We start from the raw sequence: 22,653 nt of genomic DNA, 5'->3' as shown, positions 1-22,653 counted from the left end.
GAATGGTTTTGAATCTTAATTATAGTGGTGTTTACACAAATTTACACCTGTGAAAAAAATTGCATAGAACTATACATATATGTGAATAAGTGCATGTAAAACCAGTGAAATCAGAATACATATCAATTGAATATTTTTTATATTTATGAAAGATGTTACTATTGGGGGAAACTGGGTGAAGAATACACGAGACCTTCCTGAATGTTTTTTTTTAATATATATTTTTATTGAAGTATATCATTCATACCTGAAGTGCATAAACAGTAAGTGTGTAGTAGAGACTGTGAACTTAAAATAAACATATATAACATCATACAGGGGTCTTATACATCACCCCTCCACCAACACTTTGCATTGTTGTGAAACATTTGTTACAACTGTGTAAGAGCATCATCAAATTATTGCTACCAACCATAGTCGTTACCTTATATTCGGTGTATTTTTCCCCCATCCCACACTGTTTTTTAACAATTTATTTTTTTATAGAGGCTGTGAACTTGGAAAACAATCATACATGTGTTGATTTCCCATACACTACCCCTTCACAAACACACCACACCATGGTGGAACATTTGTTACAGATTATGAGATAGTATCATCAGACTGTTAACACCAGCTGTGGTCTATAGCGTGCATGTGGCACTCTTTCCATACACCTCCATTATCAACACAGTACATGTTTGGCATTGATGCAAAAGTATTACAGTATTGCTGTCAACCAGAGTTGATAGGTCACACCAGTCATAGTTTTCCCATGCTTCTCCATATTCCCACCACCTTGCAATAGTGATGCACATCTGCTCTAGTTCACAGAAGGAAACTCTTGGATTTGTACTCTCAACCACTATCCTAATACACCTCTGGGTTCATGTGTTATTCAGTCTCTAGATTACTCTTTTTTTTTTTTAGATTTATTTTTTTATTATTTCTCTCCTCTTCTGTTGTCTGCTCTCTGTGTCCTTTTTAAAAAAAATTTATCCCCCCCCCAGTTGTCTGCTCTCTCTGTCCATTTGCTATATTATGTTCTGTGACCGCTTCTATCCTCATCAGCAGCACCGGGAATCTGTTTCTTTTTGTTGCATCATCTTTTTAAAAGAATTATTTATTTCTCTCCCCTTCCCCCCCACCCCGGTTTTCTGTTCTCTGTGTCTATTTGCTGTGTCTTCTTTGTCCGCTTCTGTTGTCAGCGGCACGGGAATCTGTGTTTCTTTTTGCTGCGTCATCTTGTGTCATTTCTCCATGTGGGAGGCACCATTCTTAGGCAGGCTGCACTTTCTTTGGCACTGGGCGGCTCTCCTAACGGGGTGCGCCCCTTGCGCATGGGTCTCCCCTACACGGGAATACCCCTGCATGGCACAGCACTCCTTGTGCGCATCAGCACTGCGCATGGGCCAGCTACACACGGGTCAAGGAGGCCCGGGGTTTGAACCACGGACTTTCCATGTGGTAGACGGACACCCTAACCACTGGGCCAAGTCCGCCGCCTGTTGCGTCAGCTTGCTCGTCAGTTCTCCATGTGTATGGCGCCACTCCTGCACAGGCTGCACTTTTTTCACGGGGCGGCTTTCTTTACAGGGTGCACTCCTTGCGCATGGGGCTCCCCTACATGGGGGACACCCCTGCATGGCAGGGCACTCCTTGCAGGCCAGCTCATCACGAAGGTCAGGAGGCCCTGGGTTTGAACCCTGGACTTGGACTTCCTGTGTGGTAGGCAGATGCCCTATCCGTTGGGCCAAATCCTCTTCCCTCATCCTGCACATCTTTACCTCACATGCACATCTGGTAGCTGGACTAAACTGCGAAGGTCCTCTCTAGGTGTAAAATCTCATAATCCTTGGATGGTTTTATATAATGTGTTATTGTTACCACCTAGGAATTTTTGGTGTTTAAGTGACAGAAGCACAATTTACATAAACTTAAAGCCAGGGTGCGGGGTGTGTGTGTATGAATTGAAATCAGGCAGAGCTAGCTCTAAAAAGTCTACCTTCTTTTTGTCTCTGCTTGATGTTATTTCTAACTTGATCTAGTGATGATGCAAACTCAGGGTTTTGCCTGTTTTTGCCTTGTTTTGCCTGTTTTGCCTTCTTCAGCTCTGCCTTATACTTCTGGGTTTAATTTTTCCAGATAGACTCTATGGTAAAATGGCTCTTAGTTGACATTGTTTTATGCCTCATTCCTAATAGATACTGGAAAGACTCCTTTGATTGCTTGGCTGGTTACATGAGGCTATGAGGGTAGAAGAATTGGGGATGTGTGGATTCAGCTTGACTCCATCTAAACTACTCCAGGACAAAATGGGCCCAGAAGAAAGGGGAAAGATATGCTGACCAGAGCAAATAAGCAAGGGAATAAAAAAACAAACAAACAAAACAATAACAACAAAAAATACCCCAAGCAACAAACTTTAATTTACTAAGGGAAACAATTAGAACAAGGTTAATATTATAAAACACACACTAGTTCTAACCTTAATTGTTTTTGGGTGTTATTGTTTTTCATAAATAGGGGTATAGTCTTTGTCTAGAAGGGATAACACTAACTTTACCACCTTAAAGTATTTAATTCTTTTTATATCTTCTGTCTGTATAGAGCAAACATAAGACCCAACCTACAGAATCTATGGTACTTCAGTCCTCCCGAGGGATCAAAGTGGAAGGCTGCATCCGAATGTATGAGCTGGTACACAAAATGAAAGGAACTGTAAGTAAACCATGATGTAAGGCAGGCTTAACCCTGATAAGTCAGGGTTCTCCAGAGAAACAGAACCAAAAGGAAGTGTGTGTGTGTAGGGAGATTTGTTTTAAGGAATTGGCTCCCATGATTGTGGGGGTTGGCAAGTTCAAAATATGCAAGATGGGCTGGCAGACTATAACTTCAGCTCTAACTCAGATTAGAGTTAAAGTTGTAGTCTTGCAGCAGAATTTCTTCTCCAAGAAACTTCAGTTTTTGTTTTTATGGCGTTCAACTGTTTGGATGAGGCTTATCTAACATTATTGAGGGTAATCTCCTTCATGTGAAATCAACTGTACATGTTAATCACATCTACAAAATCTATAAAATAACTTCACAGCAACATGAAGACTAGTGTTTAAATAAATGACTGGGCACCATCGAAAGCCCAGCCACATTGATATAAAATTAAACACCCCTGATTGGGATGTGAGAAAAAGGCAGGAGTGAAGGATAAATGAATGACTATATGTTTTTGGCCTGAGCACCATTTATTGAGATAGGGAAGACTATAGGAGGAACAGCTTCAGAAATCTTAAGTTTCTATTAGATTTCTGAGTAGAGATTTAGAATAAGGTAATTGGATATTTGCATCAGGTTTTCAGGGACTACTATACCCAGGCTGCAGGTACATATTTTAAAATAGTCATAAATGGTATTTATAAGCTGTGAGATGGATGGTATCACCAAGTAAAGGAATTTAGATAGAGAAGAAAAGAGGTTAAGGGACTGAGCCTTGATACTAACATTTAGAGGTGTGTTTGGGGGTAGGGGGTTGGGAAAGGGGATGATTAGTATCCTGAAAATGTGACTGAGAAAGAATCGTAGTTGTGAAATCCACATTATAGCATGTAACAGAACTTCATTCCTTTTTATAGCTAAGTAATATTCTGTTGTCTGTCTGTATAGACCACATTTTGTTTATCTGTTTCTCTTGATGGACACTTGAGTTGCTTCTACCTTTGGCTACATGAGTAGAGGAGTAAGAAGGAATGTGTATAGCATGTTTATGGAATTAGAATAAGAAATTACCAGGATTCCCTCATAAGAATACACCAGATGAAGGCTTAAAGTGCATGGCTGTTCTAAGTGCTATGTTCTAAGTGTTTGTCCATTCCCAGCTTATATTGTAGTGATATAAGCCATGTGGGACCAATTGTAAAAAGCCTCCTAAAACTGAATTAAAGATTGGCCAAAAGAGGAGGGATTACTCCTGCAAAGGTTCTGAGATGGAAGCAGATGGTTCCATGCCTTTGAGTATCTCTGTTGGTATTAAGAACTGCTAGGGGAAACAGATGTGGCTCATATGGTTGAGCTCTTGCTTCCACATGGGAGGTCCCGGGTTTGGTCTCTGGTGCCTCCTAAAATAAAAACAAAAACCAAAAAAAAACCATAAGCAAACAAATGAAAAAAACAATTCAGGGGATCTGATGTGGCTCAGTGGTTGAGCACTGGCTTCCCACATACAAAGTCCTGGGTTCAATCCCTGGCCCCAGTACCACAAAAAACAAACACCCACTAAGAGGGTAGTCCACAGGGTAAATGAGCAAGATGGTAAGTGTGTGATGGTCCTTTTTAGGAGGGCCTGAGACAGTGGCAGGAGGAGCAGGAGAAGAAGGTGCAAGCCCTTTCTGAGATGGCGTCTGAACAACTGAAGAGGTTTGATGAAAGGAAGGAACTGAAGCAACATAAAGAATTCCAGGACTTACGGGAAGTGATGGAAAAAAGGTCAGTCACCCTGAATTATGACTGGGAATGTTGGTGTGTTCAAGGGCAAAGAGGTGAACATCTGAATCCTTATATAGCAAAATAAAATAGCTCTAGAGTTTATAATCTAGATGTTGCCAACCTTGGAAGGATGACCAGTGTGAAACAAAGAGAGAACTTTTTAGGAGAGGTAGAACAATTTTAGGAAGTATTACTGACTATTCTTCCCTGTTGTTTCCTTTTTTCCTTTTTTTCTTTCCAATTTAAAAACAGTTTATTGAAGTTTATCATTCATACATGAATGTACAGAAACAGTAGTGTATAGTAAAAGTTGTAATCTTAGAAAACAAACATGCATAACAGCATACAGGGCTCCAATAAACCACCCTCCCACAAATAGCTTGGATTATTGTGAGTCATTTGTAACAAATTATAAAAAAGCATTGTCAAACTATTACTACTAACTATAATCATCTTACATTTGGTGTATTTTTTTCCCCAAACTCACCCTATTATCTGTTAATAAACCATATAATTTCTCTAAAGTGTACAATCATTGGCATTTGATATAATCACCATGTTGTTCATTCATCATGTCAATCAATATTAGCGCATTTTCATTACTCCAACAAACTAAACTACTGTCATACCCATATGTTAGCGCTACTAATTACAAATCCTATAATGTGCTTTCACCATTTACAAATAACTTTTTACCAATTCTGAACAGAGTAAACCTCAGCCTTCTCTAACCACATTCTTCTGTTCTCCAGTAACTTAATATTCTAGCGAGTAACTTCATGAGTTTGCTTGTTATATTTAGTTTATAATAGGAAAATCATACAATATTTGTCCTTTTGTGCCTGGCTTGCTTCACTCAACATAATGTGTTCTGGGTTCATCTGTGTCGTCATATGCTTCACAACTTCATTTCTTCTTCTTTTAACTTTTCCATTTCTTCTTACATCTGCATAATATTCCATCGTTTGTATATACCACAGTTTGTTTATCCATTTGTTAGTTGATGAACAGCACTTGGGTTGTTTCCGTCTTTTGGCAATTGTGAATAATGTCACTGAACCAGTGTGCGGATGTCTGTCTGTGTCACTGCTCTCAGTTCTTCTGGATATATACCTAATAGTGGTATTGCCTGGTCAGATGGTAGATCTTAATCTTACTTCCTTAGGAACCACCAAACAGACTTCCACAGTGACTGTACCATTCTACATCCCTGCCAACAGTGAATATGTGTTCCTGTCTCTCCACATCCTCTCCAACACTTACAGTTTTCTGTTTTATTGATAGTGGCCATTCTAGTAGGTGTGAAATGATATCTCATTGTAGCTTTGATTTGCATTTCCCTAATATTCAGTGATGCTGAGCATTTTTCTTGTGTTTTTTTTTTTTGTCATTTGCATTTCTTCTTTAGAAAAATGTCTACTCAGGTCTTTTGCCCATTCTTTAATTGGGTCATTTGTCTTTTTTTTTTAAATTTATTTCTCTCCCCTTCCCAACCCTCCCATTGTCTGCTCTGTGTCCATTCTATGTATGTTCTTCTGTGTCTGCTTGCATTTTTGTCGATGGCACTGGGAATCTATGTCTCTTTTTATTGCTTCATCTTGCTGCATCAGCTCTCCGTGTGTGCACCACCACTCCTGGGCAGGCTGCACTTTTTTTACGCTGGGCGATTCTCCTTATGGGGTGCACTCCTTGCCCGTGGGGCTCCCGTATGCAGGAGACACCCCTGTGTGGCACGGCACTCCTTGCGCACATCAGGACTGTGCGTGGGCCAGCTCGTCACACGGGTCAGGAGGCCCTGGTTTTGAACCCTAGACCTCCCATGTGGTAGGCGAACACTCTATCTGTTGAGCCAAATCTGCTTCCCTCATTTGTCCTTTTATTGTTGAGTTATAGGATCTCTTTATTTATCATAGATATTGGACTCTTTTTGGATGTGTGATTTCCAAATATTTTCTCCCATTGACTAGGCTGCCTTTTTACCTTCTTCACATGTTCCTTTGAGGTGCAGAAATGTTTAATTTTAAAAAGATCCCATTTATCTATTTTTTTTCTTTTGTTGCTCGTGCTTTGGGTGTAAGGTTTAAGAGACCCCCACCTACTCCAAGGTCTGGTAGATCTTTCCCTGCATTATCTTGTAGGAGTTTTATGGTCCTGGCTTTTATGTTTAGTTGATACATTTTGAGTTGATTCTTGGACAGGGAGTGAAATAGAGGTCTCTTTCATTCTTTCGGTTATAGACATCCATTTGTCCCAGCACCATTTTTTTGAAGAGTCTGTTCTGTCCCAGAAAAATGGACTTGCGGACGCAGATGTGGCTCAAGTGATAAGGCCTCTACCTCCTAAATGGGAGGACCCAGGTTTGATCCTGGGATCTCCTAGTGAACAAGAAGAAGAGAAAGCGTGCCTATGCAGTGAGCTGAGTGCCCTTGTGGTCAGCCAAGTGCCCATGTGAATGACAGCATGGTGAGCCAGTTCAGTGCAGTGAACCAGTGTCAGTGCGTAGTGAGTCATGGAGCAAGATGATGACACAACAAAAGAGAGATAAAGGGGAGTGTCAAAGTGAAGCACAGCATAGACCACGAGGTGAGGTGGCACAATTAACAGGGAACCTCTCTCCACATCAGAGGCCCCCAGCATCAAATCCCTGTGAATCATAGAGGAGAAAGATGAGAAGACAAAAGAGAAATAGATACAGAAGATCTAACAGTAAATGGACAGACAGCAAAAACAGCAGGGGAAGCGGACTTGGCCCAATGGATAGGGCGTCCGCCTGCCAACTGGGAGGTCCGCGGTTCAAACCCTGGACCTCCTTGACCTGTGTGGAGCTGGCCCATGTGCAGTGCTGATGCACACAAGGAGTGCTGTACCATCCCTGGGTAGGGGAGCCCCACGCGCAAGGAGTGCGCCCCGTAAGGAGAGCCACCCAGAGTGAAAGAAAGTACAGCCTGCCCAAGAATGGCACTGCACACATGGAGAGCTGACACAGCAAGATGATGCAACAAAAAGAAACACAGATTCCCAGTGCCGATGATAAGGATAGAAGCGGTCACAAAAGAACACACAGCGAATGGACAGAGAACAGACAACTTGGGGGGGGGGGGGCGGAGGGAGAGAAATAAATAAAAAATAAATCTTGGTGGCAGACTTGGCCCAGTGGTTAGGGCATCCGTCTACCACATGGGAGGTCTGCGGTTCAAACCCCGGGCCTCCTTGACCCGTGTGGAGCTGGCCCATGTGCAGTGCTGATGCGCGCAAGGAGTGCCCTGCCACGCAGGGGTGTCCCCTGCATAAGGGAGCCCCACATGCAAGGAGTGCGCTCCATAAGGAGAGCTGCCCAGCGCGAAAGAAAGTGCAGCCTGCCCAGGAATGGTGCCGCACACGGAGTGCTAATGCAGCAAGATGACGCAACAAAAAGAAACAGATTCCCATGCCGTTGGCAACAACAGAAGCGGACAAAGAAGAAGCTGCAAATAGACACAGAGAACAGACAACTGGGGTGGGAAGGGGAGAGAAATAAATAAATCTTTTAAAAAAAAAAATCTTAAAAAAAAACAGGGTAGGGGTGGGGGAAGGGAAAATCTTTAAAGAAAAAAGAAAGAAAAGTGGACTTGGTAGGCTTATCAAGGAAATCATTTGACCATAGAGGTGAGGGTTTATTTCTGAACTCTAAATTCCATTGATCAATGTTTCTATCATTATGCTAATCCTGTACAGCTATTTGTTTATTATTGTTTTTTAGGAGATACCAGGGATTGAACCTGGGGCTTTATATATGCAAAGCAGTTGCTCAGCCACTGAGCTTTATTGCTCCTCCCATGCTGTTTTGTTTTTATTTATATTTCTCCCTTTGTGCTGTTTTGACTTTTGTAGCTTTATAATACTCCTCAGGGTCAGGAAGCTTGAGCCCTCTGACTTGCTCTTCTTTTTTAAGATGTTTTTGGTTATTCAGATGTCCTTTCCCTTCCAAATAAATTTGGTAATTGACTTTTCTATTTCTGTAAAGTAGGCTGTTGGAACTTTGATTGATACTACATTCAGTCTAAATCACTTTGGGTCGAATTGACATTTTCAGTGATATTTAGTCTTCCAATCCATGAACACAGAATGTCCTTTCATTTGTTTAGGTCTTCTTTGGTTTCTTTTAGCAGTGTTTTGTAGTGTTCTGTATACAGTTACTTTACATTCCTGGTTAAATAAATTTCTAGATATTTAGTCTTTTTGTTGCTATTGTAAATGGAGTTTTATTTCCTCCTCAACTTGCTCATTTTTAATAGAAATGCTGCTGATTTTTCCATGTTGATCTTGTAATCTCCCACTTTGCAGAACTCATTTATTAGCTCTACTAGCTTTGTTATAGATATTTCAGGATTTTCTAAATATAGGATTGTGTCCTTTGCAGATAGTGAGTTTTTCTTCCTCTTTTCCAATTTGGATGCCTTTTATTTCTTTTTATTGCTTAATTGCTCTAGTTAGAACTTCTAGCACAATGTTGACTAACAGTGGTGACTGACTTGGGATCATTGTCTAGTTTCTGATCTTAGAGGTAAAGCTTTCAACCTTTCCCCTCTGAGTACAGCATTGGCTCTGAGATTTTCATGTATGCTCTTTATTATGTTGAGGAACTTTCCTTTCCTTTTTTTTTTTTTTTAAAGATTTATTTATTTTTATTCCTCTCCCCATCCCTCCCGGCCCCAGTTGCCAGTTGTCTGTTCTCTGTGTCTATCTGCTGCGTGTTCTTTGTTTGCTTCTGTTGTTGTCAGCAGCATGGGAATCTGTGTTTCTTTTTGTTGCGTCATCTTGCTGTGTCAGCCCTCCATGTGTGCGGCGCCATTCCTGAGCAGGCTGCCTTTCTTTCGCACTGGGCAGCTCTCCTTACAGGGCGCACTCCTTGTGCATGGGGCTCCCCTACGCGGGGACACCCCTGCGTGGCACGGTACTCGTTGCGCGCATCAGCACTGCGGATGGGCCAGCCCCACATGGGTCAAGGAGGCCTGGGGTTTGAACCGAGGACCTCCCATGTGGTAGACGGACGCCCTAACTACTGGGCCTAGTCCGCTTCCCTCTTTCCTTTTTTTTTTAGGAGGTACTAGGGAATTAACCGGGAACCTCATACATACAAAGCAGGCATTTAAGTACTGAGCTATACCAGCTCCATTATACTTATCTTTTGAAATGTTTTTATCAAGAAGATATGCTAATTTTGTCTAATGCATTTTCTACATCAATTGAAATGATTATGTGTTTTTTTCCCACTTCATTTGTTAATGTGGTGTATTATGTTATTGATTTTCCTATGGTGAACCACCCTTGCATACCTGAAAAAAAACCCTACTTGTTCATGGTATATAATTCTGTTAATATATTGTTGGATTCTATTTGCAGGTATTTTCTTGAGAATTTTTGCATCTTTGTTCTTTAAGGAGATTTGGTGTGTAATCTTTTCTTGTAGTTTATCTCGCTTTGGTATTAGGGTGATGTTGGCTTCATAAATATGTCAGGGAAAAAAACAAGGGAAATAAACCTGGAGAATGTATATGGAGTATAGCTCAGTGATTGAGCACCTGCTTTGCATGTATGAGATCCTAGGTTCAATTACCCTGTTACCCACAAAAAAAGTTAGCAAAAATAAAATGTGTTGGGTAGTTTTCCTTCCTTTTCAGTTAACTGGAAAAGTTTAAACAGGGTTGGTTTTTTGTTGTGTTTTGTTTTGTTTTTTGTTTTTGATTTATTGAAATATATCACTCATACATAAACATACATAAACAAGTGTATAATAATAGTTGTGAACTTAAAAAACAAACTTATATAACATCATATAGGACTCTCGTAACTCACTCTACCACCAATAATTTGCATTGTTGATAAACCTTTTTAACTAATGATTAAAGAGCATTGTCAAAGTACAACTACTAAACAAAGTATTTTCCCCCCAAGCAATCCTATTATTATTATCTTTATATCATTTATATATGAATATACATAAACAATTAAGTGTATAATAAAAGTCATGAACTTAGCAGACATGCATAACATCACACAGGGGTCGCATACATCAACCCTCCACCAACGCCTTGCCTTGTCATGAGATGTTTGTTACAAATTATGAAAGAATATTGTCAAAATCTTACTACTAATCATAGTCCTTATCTTATATTTGGTGTGTTTTTCCTGCAACCCACCCTATTGTTATTTTTAAAATATATTTTTTATGACAGAAGTTGTAAACTTATAACACAGTCATGCACATGTGCAGAATTCCAAAGCAACACCCCTGCATCATCACAGCACAATGTGTTGTGTCATTTGCTACAGATAAAATGGTATCATCTGATTGTTACCATGTCCATAGTGTACATTTGGCTCATATTTTCCATACTGCCTCAGTATCAACACAGTACATCTTTCACATAGATGCAAAAATATTATCTTATTACTACTAACCACAGTCCGTAGGTCATTCCAGCTATATTTTTCCCATGCTTCTCCACATTCCAACACCCTGCAGTACTGATATATATTTGCTCTAGCCCACAAAGGACACTCTTGCATCTGTACATCAACCACAATTCCCATCTACCTCTTGGTGTACTGTGCTATCCAGTTCCTAGATTATTCTCTAGCATTCTGTCAATTGGCATTTACATAACTAGACTACCATCTTCAGTCACATCCCCATTTATAAACTAGCTGTTATTCACTGTGTTACCATCCACTCTATACATTTCCATACTTTTACAGTAAAGCTAATGAAAACTTCTACATAAACATCAGTAGTCCACTCAGTCCTCCTCTTATCTCCTTTAAGAATCTACCACCTAAAACAAGGGCTTGAAGTTATTTTCTGATAATTTCTTCAAGAAGTTTTATGGTTCTTTTATTTTTAGTTTTTTGATCCACTTTGAGTTAATTTTTGGATAAGGTGTGAGATAGGGGTCCTCTTTCCTTCTTTCAGCTATGGATGTCCAATCCTTTCAGCACCATTTGTTGAATGGATTGTTCTGCCCGAGCTGTGTGAATTTGACAGGCTAGTCAAAAATCACTTGACCATACCTGTGAGGGTCTGTTTCTGAACCATAAATTTGGTTCCATTGGTCTATTGTGTCTGTCTTTAGGTCAGTACCATGCTGTGTTTACCACTATGGGTAGGTATGATTTAAAGTCTGGAGATAAGGGTTTACTCTTCCTTTTTATAGTGTTTCTGGCTATTCAGGGCTCCTTACCCTTCTAAATAAATTGAATGATTGTGTTTTCAATTTTTCTTTAATGCTTGTGGAATTTTTATTGGGATTGCATTAATTCTGTATATCAATTTGAGTAGAATTGACAACTTAAAGATATTTAGTCTTCCAATCCATGAGCATGGAATGTTCTTCCAGTTATTTAGGGCTTTTTAAATTTGTTTTAACACTGAGTTGCAGTTTTCTGAATACAGTTGCTTTACATCATTGGTTAAGTTTATTCCTGACTGTTTGAGTTTTATCTGTCATATTTTATTTTCACCACTCTTTTGACACTTTTAATTACTTTTATTGATATAATCTTCATTTCTAGACTCTCTTCCAGGCCCCTCTCTCCTGTCTTTTCTTTTCAGTCTCTAGCACACCCTTTAGTATTTCCTGAAAATCTGGTCTCTTGCTTAGAAATTCTCTCAGTTTCTGTTTATCTGTGAGTATTCTAATTTCACCCTCATTTTTGAAAGACAGTCTTGCTGAATATAAAATTCTTGGCTGGAAGTTTTTCTCTTGTAGTAACTTAAATGTATCAGACCACTGTCTTCTTGCCTCCATGGTTTCTGGTGAGAAATCAGCACTTAATCTTATTGGATATCCCTTATATGTTATGCATTGCTTTTCTCTTGCTGCTCTCAGGAGTCTCTCTTTGTCTTTGGCATTTGACATTCTGATGAGTATGTGTCTTGGAGTTGGTCTATTCAGATTTCTTTGGGAAATTTTCAGTAGGGTTGGGAAATTTTCTACCATTATTTCTTCAAATATTCCTTCTGCCCCTTTTCTCTTCTCTTCTCCTTCTGGGATACCCATGACATGTATGTTTACGTGCCTTTTGTTGTCATTTAGTTTCCTGAGACCTTGTTCAATTTTTTCCATTCTTTTCTTCATCTGTTCACTTTTTGGAGGCCATTTCTTCAAGCTCACCAGTCCTTTCTTCTGCCTCCTCAAATCTGCTATTATATGATTTCAATGTTTTTAAAATTATATTTATTGCACCTTTCATTCCCATAAGATCCACTGTTTTTTTATGTATGTTTTCAAATTTTTCTTTGCGTTCATCCAATGTCTTCTTAATATCCTTAATCTCTTTAGCCATCTCATTGAATTTATTAAGGAGATTTGTTGGAACATTTATAATTAGTCATCCCAACTCCTTTATGTCATCTGAAGGCCTATCTTGTTCCTTTAACTGGGCCATAGCTTCTTGTTTCTTGGTGTACATTATAATTTTTTCTTAGTGTCTTCACATCTGGCTTACTATTTTTTTCTGGGCGCAGTTTTTCTCTTTAGTTTAGGGATTCCTATCCTTTCTCCCTTGCTGGTTATGTAGTAGGACCCAAGCATGTAGTTGGTGCTGTAAGCTGTGGAGGCTGAAAGTGCCCTCATTACCCTAGGGACCAATGAAACTTCTTCCAGTTTTCTCCTTTGCCAGGGGTAGGAACAGAGTCACAGCTGTGTGGAATAATCCAAGTGCAGGCCTAGACTGTAGTTGCCCAAAGAGACTGATCAAGCTTCACATCCCTTTCTCCCCTGCCTGGGGCAGAGATGGAGCTGCAGGTGTGGGTTGCAATCTATGCATTGCAGGTCCAAGATGACCGCAGTTGCCCTTGTAGATTTCTGATTTTCAGTCTGTGCCAGCCAAAGTTACCTGCAGTTACCTGTATAGGCTGGTGCAGGGCTCCTTAGCCTCCTCCCTGCCAGAGGCAGGGCTGAAGCCTAGCCTGGGGCTGCAGGCTGATCTGTGTGAAAGAAACTGGTTCCTGTTACACTGATAGTTACAGTCAGCCCGGCTTCCCCTCATGCTGGAGTCCAAGTCAAAATGGCAGCTACTGGCCTCTTTCTGACTTGAGCTGATTCACACCCCAGCTGTTCCTAGGGTTATATCTTAGCCAGCCAAGTCTGCTAATCAGTAGCCGAAATTGGCAGCCAACTGTTTCCTCCTCCTGTTTTTGGGAAATGGAACTTCTGATTCCAGCCACAGAATAGCTCTTGGGGCGGCTCATGTCGCCAGAGTAGGGTAGTCCCCGGCCTCTGTGGCTTGACCAGTAACCTCCCAGAGAGGTTGGCACAGGTCCCCGCAGCTTCTTCCCTGCTAGAGGTGACACTGGGGCCTAGGCTAGAGCCGCAATCTGATCTGGATGGAAAGAAACCAGTCCCTACCAGCACTGGGATTTTCGGTCTGCCCTGTTTCCCCTCGTGCCAGGTGCAGAGTTAAGATGGTGGCCCCCAGCCTTTCTGACTTGGACAGGCTCAAACTTTAACTGTTCTCAGGATTATACTGGAGCTCGCTGAATTTACTCATCAGTAGCTGAAATTGTTGCCCAACCCTCTCTTCCCTGACCTGTATTGGGGAAGTGGAGCTTTCAATTCCAGCAGCGGAACAGCTCCCGAGGCGGCTTGTGCCTCCAGTGGAGGATGGGCTCCGGCCTCCGGGGCATGGAGCCCTCTACTTATGAGTCTTCTCTGTAGATGGGCATTCTCCTCCTTCCACTCCTTCAAGGATGTTGCAGGATGTTCTTCTGGTCTCCTGGAGCCCCCAAACAGGTGCTTCAGCTAGCTCCAGAGAGCTCTGGGTGTTTGCTAGCTGCCCTGTAGCAGGAGCTGACTCTAGGAGCTCCTTACTTTGCCACCATCTTGCTGGTTCTCTTAAACAGGGTTGGTTTTAATTCTTCTTGAAATGTTTGATAGAATTCACCTGTCAACCCATCTGTTCTGGACTTTCCTTTCTTGGGAGATTTTCGATGATGTTTCAGTCTTTTTAAATATAATTGTTAGAGCCAATGTGGCTCCGTGGCTGAGTGCTGGCTTCCTACATAGGAGGTCCCTGGTTCAGTCCCTGGCCCCGGTACCTCAAAGATCAAAAGAATATAAGAATACAAAAATAAAAAATTATGATCCTTTTTATTTCTGTGGGTCATTTGTAATGTCTTCCCTTTCCTGATTTTATTTTCATCTTCTCTCTTTTTTCATTGTTAGTCTTGCTAAGGGTTTGTTGATTTTATTGATTTTCTCAAAGAACCAGTTTTTGGTTTTGTTGATTTTCTCTATTGTATTTTGTTCTCAGTTTCATTTATTTCTACTCTACTCTTTGTTATTTCTTTCTTTCTGCTTGCTTTGGGATTGGTTTGCTGTTTTTTTCCTAGCTTCCCAGTTGTTCAGTTAGATCTTTGATTTCAGCTCTTCTTTTTTAATATAGGCATTTAGGGCTATAAATTTTCCTCACAGCACCGCTTTCTCTGTATCCCTTAAGTTTTGATAAGTTGTGGTCTCGTTTTCGTTTGTCTTTGAGATATCTACTGATTTCTCTTATACTTTCTTTTTTGATCCATTGATTGTTTAGGAGTGTGTTGTTTAGCTTCCGTGTATTTGCAGTTCTCTTTTCCGCCTGTTATTGATTTCTAACTTCATTCCATTATGATCAGAGAAAGTACTTTGGATAATTTCAGTCTTCTTAAATTTATCGAGAGCTGTGTTGTGGCCCAACATGTGGTCTATCCTGGAGAAACATCCCTCTCCTGGGTGGTGTCTCACCTTCCCCTGGTGTCCTCAACTCCACAGCAGCCCTCCAGATAGTCTCTACCTGTCCTCTAGCTATTTTTTTCTGGGAGAGAAGTGATCCCTTTGCCTCTCTAATACTCTGTCTTCTCCAACACCCTCCCAATTGTTTTTCATTTAGTTCCAGAGAAGCCCTGGGACACCAGGAGAAACTAAAAGCTGAGCACCGTCACAGAGCAAAGGTCTGTGGGAGATTTGGTGTGGGCGTTTTGATGTCTTTGTAACCTGCTTGAAGGGTCAGGCTCTGTCAGATAGTGGTCATGGAGGATATGGCCCATATCATGCGTCTTTGTTCTTGCCCTTGGGAAGTCCCATTTCCCTCCTTCCCCCAAGATGGCTCCCTTGTCTGTTGGCTCATTTTTTTTTTGCTCATCATTTTTTGTTTTTTTGTTTTTGGGTTTTTTTGCTATATTGTTTGTGCTTGTTGTCTGGTTGGGTTTTTTTGCTCATTGTCTCTTTTTTTCTTTAGGGGGTACAGGGAGTTGAACCTGAGACCTACCATGTGGGAGACAGGCATTCAAATGCTTGAGCCATATCCGCTCAATTTCCCTCCTTTAGAAGCCCATCAGCCCATCTGTGAAAATGTCTAGCCCATATAGGATTTGAGAGATATAAAAAGAGAAAGTCCAGGACCCCATTAGAGAGAGGTAACTTGATTGCTCTTCCCATAGATTCTCAACCTGAAGCTGCGAGAGGCAGAGCAACAGCGCCTGAAGCAAATGGAGCAGGAGCGTCTTCGGAAGGAAGAAGGACAGATCCGTTTGCGGAACCTCTATGCCCTGCAAGAGGAGGTACTGCACCTTAGCCAGCAGTTGGACTCCTCTGACCAGCATAGAGACCTGCTTAAGATAGACCTGTCTGCCTTCCGGACCCGAGGCAACCAGCTGTGCAGCCTCATCTCAGGGATCATTCGGGCTACTTCCGAGGTGAGGGGAGCTTCAGAGCAGCTCTGTTCAAAACAAAATCATTTCCTGATTTAAGAGTTATGCATCCTTGTTGTAGAATATACCGAACATTACTTGTCATCTCTTTACTTAGAGGTAACCACTGTTAACATTGCGGTATGTTTATTTTCTGGCAGGCATGTTTATGTGTGTGTCTGTGTATGCCAGTGTTATCCCCACCTCAAATTGGACTCATGAAATTTCAAATCTTGGATTAAAAAATATTTGTTTCTTCTGATTGCAAAATAATTTAGTTTACCCAATAATGTATGCCGAATATCTAACGTGTATTATGAAATTAAAATTTCACAGAAAGGTATATCACTTTTTTCAATTAACATTATATTTTGAATATGTAACTACTATAATCATTAAAAATATTTTGATGTTTTTAAACTAATGCTAATAGCTGTAAGTGATTGCCTTGACACATGGTAGGTATTCAGTAAATATTTGATGAACAGATGAAATTGGATGCTTCCAACGTATAACCATACAGAAATTTATTGGGGGAAAAAAACTATTGTTGAACTTTGTTTCCGTATTTTCACTATCATGCATAACACTGCAATGATACAATTTTAAATATATTTTATTTGTATTTCTGGTGATTTCCTCGAGAGAAATTCCTAGAAACAGATATACTTAGTAAAAATTTTGAAGTTCTTGATTAAAAATCGCTTTCCAGAGAAGTTGTACAGTTCATACTTTCAACAGCAATGTCTGGGTGCCGTTTTTATTGTGTATTTGATAGTATTGGATCTTATAAATTCCTTATATCTTTGCTCATTTAATAATACTTTTTTGGTTATAATATACATGTCTTGAATTACTAGTGAGGCTGAAATATTTTTCATGTTTCATTAGCCTTTTATAGGCTAATAAACATTAGCCTATACGTTTATGTTTTTAAAAATCAACATGAGTTTTATATATTAAGCACTGTAAGCATTGATCATGTTTATGGCAGAAGTTTATTTTTATAGTTTATTTTTCTCTTTGAATTCTTTTTAATGGCTTTTGTTATCCTTTTTTTTTTTTTAAGATTTATTTATTTATTTACGCCCCCCCCCCCCCCCCCCCCCCCCGGTCTGTTCTCTGTGTCTGTTTGCTGTGTCTTGTTTCTTTGTCCGCTTTTGTTGTCGTCAGTGGCACGGGAAGTGTGGGCAGCGCCATTCCTGGGCAGGCTGCACTTTCTTTCGTGCTGGGCGGCTCTCCTTACAGGGCGCACTCCTTGTGCGTGGGGCTCCCCTACGCGGGGGACATCCCTGTGTGGCAGGGCACTCGTTGCACACATCAGCACTGCACATGGGCCAGCTCCACACGGGTCAAGGAGGCCCAGGGTTTGAACTGTGGACCTCCCATGTGGTAGACGGACGCCCTAACCACTGGGCCAAGTCCGTTTCCCTTATCCTTTCTTTTTGTAGAATTTCAAACTATACAAAAGTAAAGAGACTAGCCTAGTGAACTTTTTTTTTTTTCATAATGAACTTTTATATACCTATTACCAGCTTCAACAAGAATCAACATACAGCAATCTTATTTCTTATATACCTCAACCTGTGCTCCTTGCCCTGGATTGTTTCACAATAAATCTCAGATGTGTTAATTTATCTGTAAAATTCTTTGGTATTTTGTCTAAAACATAAAACTGTTAACATAACCAAAATGCCCATGTCACACCTAAAAATTAATTTCTTTAATACAATCAAATACCTAGTCAGTTTTTACAGTCAAATACCTAGTCAGTTTTCTTTTTTTTTTTTTTAAGATTTATTTTTTATTTATTTCTCTCCTCTTCCTTCCACCCCCCTCCATTGTCTGCTGTCTGTCCATTCACTGTGTGTTCTTCTGTGTCCCCTTGCATTCTTCTCAGCGGCACTGGCAATCGTTGTGTCTTTTTATTGCGTCATCTTGCTGCATCAGCTCTCCGTGTGTGCAGCGCAAGTCCTGGGCAGGCTGCGCGTTTTTTGCGTGGGGTGGCTCTCCTTGCATGAGAGGCTCCCCTACATGGGAGACACTCCTACATGGCACAGCACTCCTTGAACACAGCAGTCCTGTGCATGGGCCAGCTCACCACACAGGTCAGGAGGCCCTGGGTTTGAACCCTGGACCTCCTCTGTGGTAGGCAGACACTCTACCAGTTGAGCCACATCCACTTCCCCCTAGACAGTTTTCAGACTTCCTAGATTGTCTCAAAATTTGTTTACAATTGGTTTGAAAATTAACATCCACCCAAGGTTCAAAATACTGTGTTTGATTGGTATATTGCTTCAATCTTTTAATCTTTAAACTCTGTCTCCCTTATCTTTATCTTTCTTGCCATTTGTTAGTTATGAATCTTGGTTATTTGTTCATGTAAAATTTCCCACATTCTGGAAAATTGCAGAATGCAGTTGCACCCCAGTGATCTTTTTTAATATGTTCCTTTATTCCCTGCATTTCATGTTAACTGGTAACTTTATGGCAGTAATGTCCAATAGAATTTTCAGCATGATGGAGATGTACTATGTCTGTGTTCAATATGCAGCTGTTGAACACTTGAAATGTGGCTAGTATGTTTGAAGAACAGAATTTTAATTTTTAAAAAGCATTTAATTAAATTTAAATAGCAACATGTATCTGCCTTATTGGACAGCACAGATCGAGAGCCTGGATCAGGTTCAGGTTCCATTTTTTTTCTTTTTTTACAGTAGTATATCATAGTTGGTGCTGTATACTTGTTTTTGCATCACATCAGGAGGTGCTTAATACCTGATTGTCTTTCCATTTGTGTTGTTAATTAAAATTGACCAGTGGCTTCATGATTTGTCATCCTTATCTCTCATAATTAGTATTCCATAATAATTACGCTTTTGCTAATGGTTTAGCAACCACTACTGATCTTTGCTTATATCTGTTATTTTATTAGGGATAGTAAAATTTCAGTTTTTCTAATCCTGTCATTCTCTCTGCATTTAGTAGCTGGAAATCTACAAAAAAGAAAATTTCCCCATAAACCATCTTGAGGTACACTTTGTACAAGAAAGGTAGAATGATTGATTCTTCATCAGTTTTCAGCATAATAAGTTGGTTTTATAAGCATTCTCCTAAGGGCTCCGATGAGGGTTGTGTTTTGTTTTTTTTTTTTTTTTTCTCTTTAAAATGACATTAAGAAATAAGGGATTTTTATGTATTTGATTTATAATATGTTTCACTCTATTACAGTTTTGTTGTTGTTTTGATGTCCCCAGGCCAGTAGGAGGCCTTTCAATTTGGCCCTTCTCTCCTTTTTTTTTTTTTTAAAGTATCCTGATTTTATTACTTCTACATATTTTAGAGTATTTCATAGTTCATAGTTAGCATGGCAATATTACTTATTAACTCTAGGCTTTTTGGGGACCTAGGTACAAGGAATTAGAATTTACGGTTAAGTATTATTCACTCAATAATTATTATATTGTATTATCTTTAAATTTATTTGAGGACAATCCCAAGTTGGTTTGTTTATTTTAGTCCAGATTATTCTATCAATGCTTGAAACTAGGTGGTTTACTCTATATGCAACCCAGTCTTGGATATTGCTGGTGGCCAGAGTTTGTGTCACTTTTTTTTTAAATCAATTTTATTGATACACTTATTTACTTTTGCCTTATTGTCACATTCCCAGGCTCTTTAGGAATAACAGGATGAACAAACAGTTGCCTTTTCTAGGTCTCAGTATTACAGAAGAGTCATCTCTGAAAACAAGGAAACCCCCACCTTTCTCACACTACTTCTGCATAACTCTCAGATACAAGACCCTTTAAACCTGTGAGAGAATTATTAATAAAGACAGGAGGACCTCCTCCTCTGCCCTTTTGACATGGCCTCGGTAATATTTGTTGTAGTAAAAAGCAAATAAGCTAAAATGTTCCTACCGGATCTTGTACATTTTCTCTTCCAGACCTTGATCAGGTATTTCTTCAAAGACCCTTAGTATATTTTAGTATGAAAAGTTGTTTAGAGACCATAGCGTAGTTGCTAGGGTTGTTGTATTTTTCTAAGCCATTTCAGTGGACAGAACTAGGAAATGTGTATCTTTTTAAGTGAAAGTACATCATTAATTCATACTGACCTTTTCCATTCAAATATAGGGTTACACTGTTTTTTATTTAACTTCTTTGATTTTTATATTTGTATCACTTTTCTCCTACACCAAAAATTTTAGTTCCTAAAGACATTAACATTATTTACTTTATCCCATTATATAAAGTATAATTATATACTTATATAACGTATGTGTGTGTGTAAATGTATAATAAAAGTATATGTAACTTTTGAATAGTAGTAACTATTATCAGTTTGATTGCTGAAAACAGTTTAAGATTTCTTTGCAGTTCCTTTTGCTTTATGACTATATCCCACTAGGAATGTACAATTAAGTTACAGTTTCATTTCATTTGAAATAATCCTTTTTCTTGTTAAACCACCAATTTGATAAATAGTTGAATTCATTTGTTTCATTTTTGCTTTTGATTAAGAATTTTTTCCCACTGGATTTAATTTCTTTTTTTTTTTTTTTTTCACCTAGCCCAGCCCCATAGGCCTGAGCTCCTGGATTTAATTTTTTAAATTAGGTAAAACATTTACATGGCTCCAAAGTCAGAACTACAAAATAAGGTATATTCAGAGAAGTCTAGCTTTCACCACTTTTGCCTCCAACCCTATTCTTGTCCTTTATAAATGATGTTTCTTTTAGCTTTTGACTTTTGTGTCCATTGTAAATGTATACATGTATACATTTATCTCCCCTTCCCAAGTGAGATAAAAAGTACCTTACTAAATGCACTATTTTTGGCACTTAACAGTATATCCTGGAAGTCATTTTTTTTTTTAAAAGATTTGTTTTATTTATTTCTCTCCCCTTCCCCGCCCCAGTTGTCTATTCTCTGTGTTCATTTGCTGCGTGTTCTTTTTGTCCACTTCTGTTGTTGTCGGCGGCATGGGAATCTGTGTTTCATTTTGTTGCATCATTTTGCTGTGTCACCTCTCCGTGTGCATGGTGCCATTCCTGGGCAGGCTGCACTTTCTTTCGTGCTGGGCGGCTCTCCTTACGGGGCGCACTTGTTGTGCGTGGGGCGCCCCTACGTGGGGGGCACCCCTGCGTGGCACTGCACTCCTTGCACGCATCAGCACTGCGCATGGGCCAGTTCCACATGGGTCAAGGAGGCCCGGGGTTTGAACCATGCACCTCCCATGTGGTAGACGGATGCCCTTTCCACTAGGCCAAGTCCTCTTCCCTGGAGGTCACTTCTTAACAATATATAGTTTTTCTCATTTCATGTAGGCACTGCATAATTCTTATCTGTAGTTTATGACATTTTTGATGTAAAGAAGTTATGGTTTTTTCCCCCTTCATAAAATAAGATAAAGATCTATCATTGCATTTTATGCATTGCCTTTTAGATCCTGTAGGAAGTAAAAAGTGGAGTTACAAACTAAAAATACAATAGTGCTAGCTTTTTTTACATCCGAATTTGAAAGTTCGTACTCACTGTGTATATATATATATAGCATCTCTGGGGTTAATTGAAGTCTAATGAGTATATTGATGTTCCTAAAGAGCAGCCTCATTTTGAATGAGGCATAGCTGTCTTTTGAGAGGCCAGTTGGCTATGAAGTTCCTTCCTGAAGGCTCATGCCATGAGGTTATTTTTGAAAAACTGGCAACGAAAATCAACCAGAAAAAGCCCTTCATTTTACAGGCATGGAAAGGAAACATACACACGTGATCTGTTTTTAGTAAAGACATTGATTTTTTATTTTGTAAGTGGACAATGAAACAACCTTATGCGGATTAATATGTAGATAAAATTCAAACCTTATCTATTAACACTACCCTAGAGTCACAAGCTATTAATTTGGTAAAGGTGAGAATCTAGTACATATATTGCCACTTTAAAATTCTAGTTTGAATAAATTTGAGATGCATGCAAAAAAAAACACAAATACAATAGTGCTGGCATTTATATTTACCACATCATCACCCTTACTGGAGATTTTATTTGTTCATGTCACTTTTGATCTATTGTCCTTTCAACCTGCAGAACTCTTATAGGGTCAATCTAGCATTTCTTATAAGGGCTGGTGTAGTAGTAATGAAGTCCCTTAGCTTTTGTTTATAGGGGAATGTCTCCCTTATTTTTTGAAAATTTGTTGGGTATAGAATTCTTTGGTGGCAATTTTTTGCTTTCAGCTCTTTAAATGTCATCCCACTGCCTTCTTGCCTGCTTGGCTACTGATGAAAAACCAGTACTTATTGAGGCTCTTTTTTACATGACAGGTTTCTTAGGTTCTGTTCACTTCATTTTTTTCTTCTTCTCGGGCTGAATGAGTTCAATGGTCTTATCTTCAAGGTCACTGATGCTTGCTTTTGCCAAATCCAATATGCTCTTGAACCCCTCTGGGAAATTTTTAATATCTATTACTGTATCTTTGGCTCTGTT

At 39.6% G+C, this 22,653-nt stretch overlaps 1 protein-coding gene across 2 annotated transcripts in view; it reads left to right on the top strand.

Moving 5' to 3' along the window:
• Positions 1 to 22,653, top strand: part of GLE1 (GLE1 RNA export mediator) — a 71,090-nt gene that overhangs the window by 18,880 nt on the left and 29,557 nt on the right. For both annotated transcript variants that reach the window (XM_058302311.2, XM_058302312.2), the window contains exons 3-6: positions 2,590 to 2,700; positions 4,310 to 4,458; positions 15,364 to 15,424; positions 15,914 to 16,168. In XM_058302311.2, the coding sequence (XP_058158294.1) occupies positions 2,590 to 2,700; positions 4,310 to 4,458; positions 15,364 to 15,424; positions 15,914 to 16,168 (576 nt within the window). The remainder of the gene's footprint in view (positions 1 to 2,589; positions 2,701 to 4,309; positions 4,459 to 15,363; positions 15,425 to 15,913; positions 16,169 to 22,653) is intronic.

Source organism: Dasypus novemcinctus, chromosome 8, assembly GCF_030445035.2.
Source record: "Dasypus novemcinctus isolate mDasNov1 chromosome 8, mDasNov1.1.hap2, whole genome shotgun sequence".
NCBI classification, from domain to species: Eukaryota; Metazoa; Chordata; class Mammalia; order Cingulata; family Dasypodidae; genus Dasypus; species Dasypus novemcinctus.
Note: the sequence above shows the minus strand (reverse complement) of the source record. Positions and strands in the feature narration are given on the sequence as shown.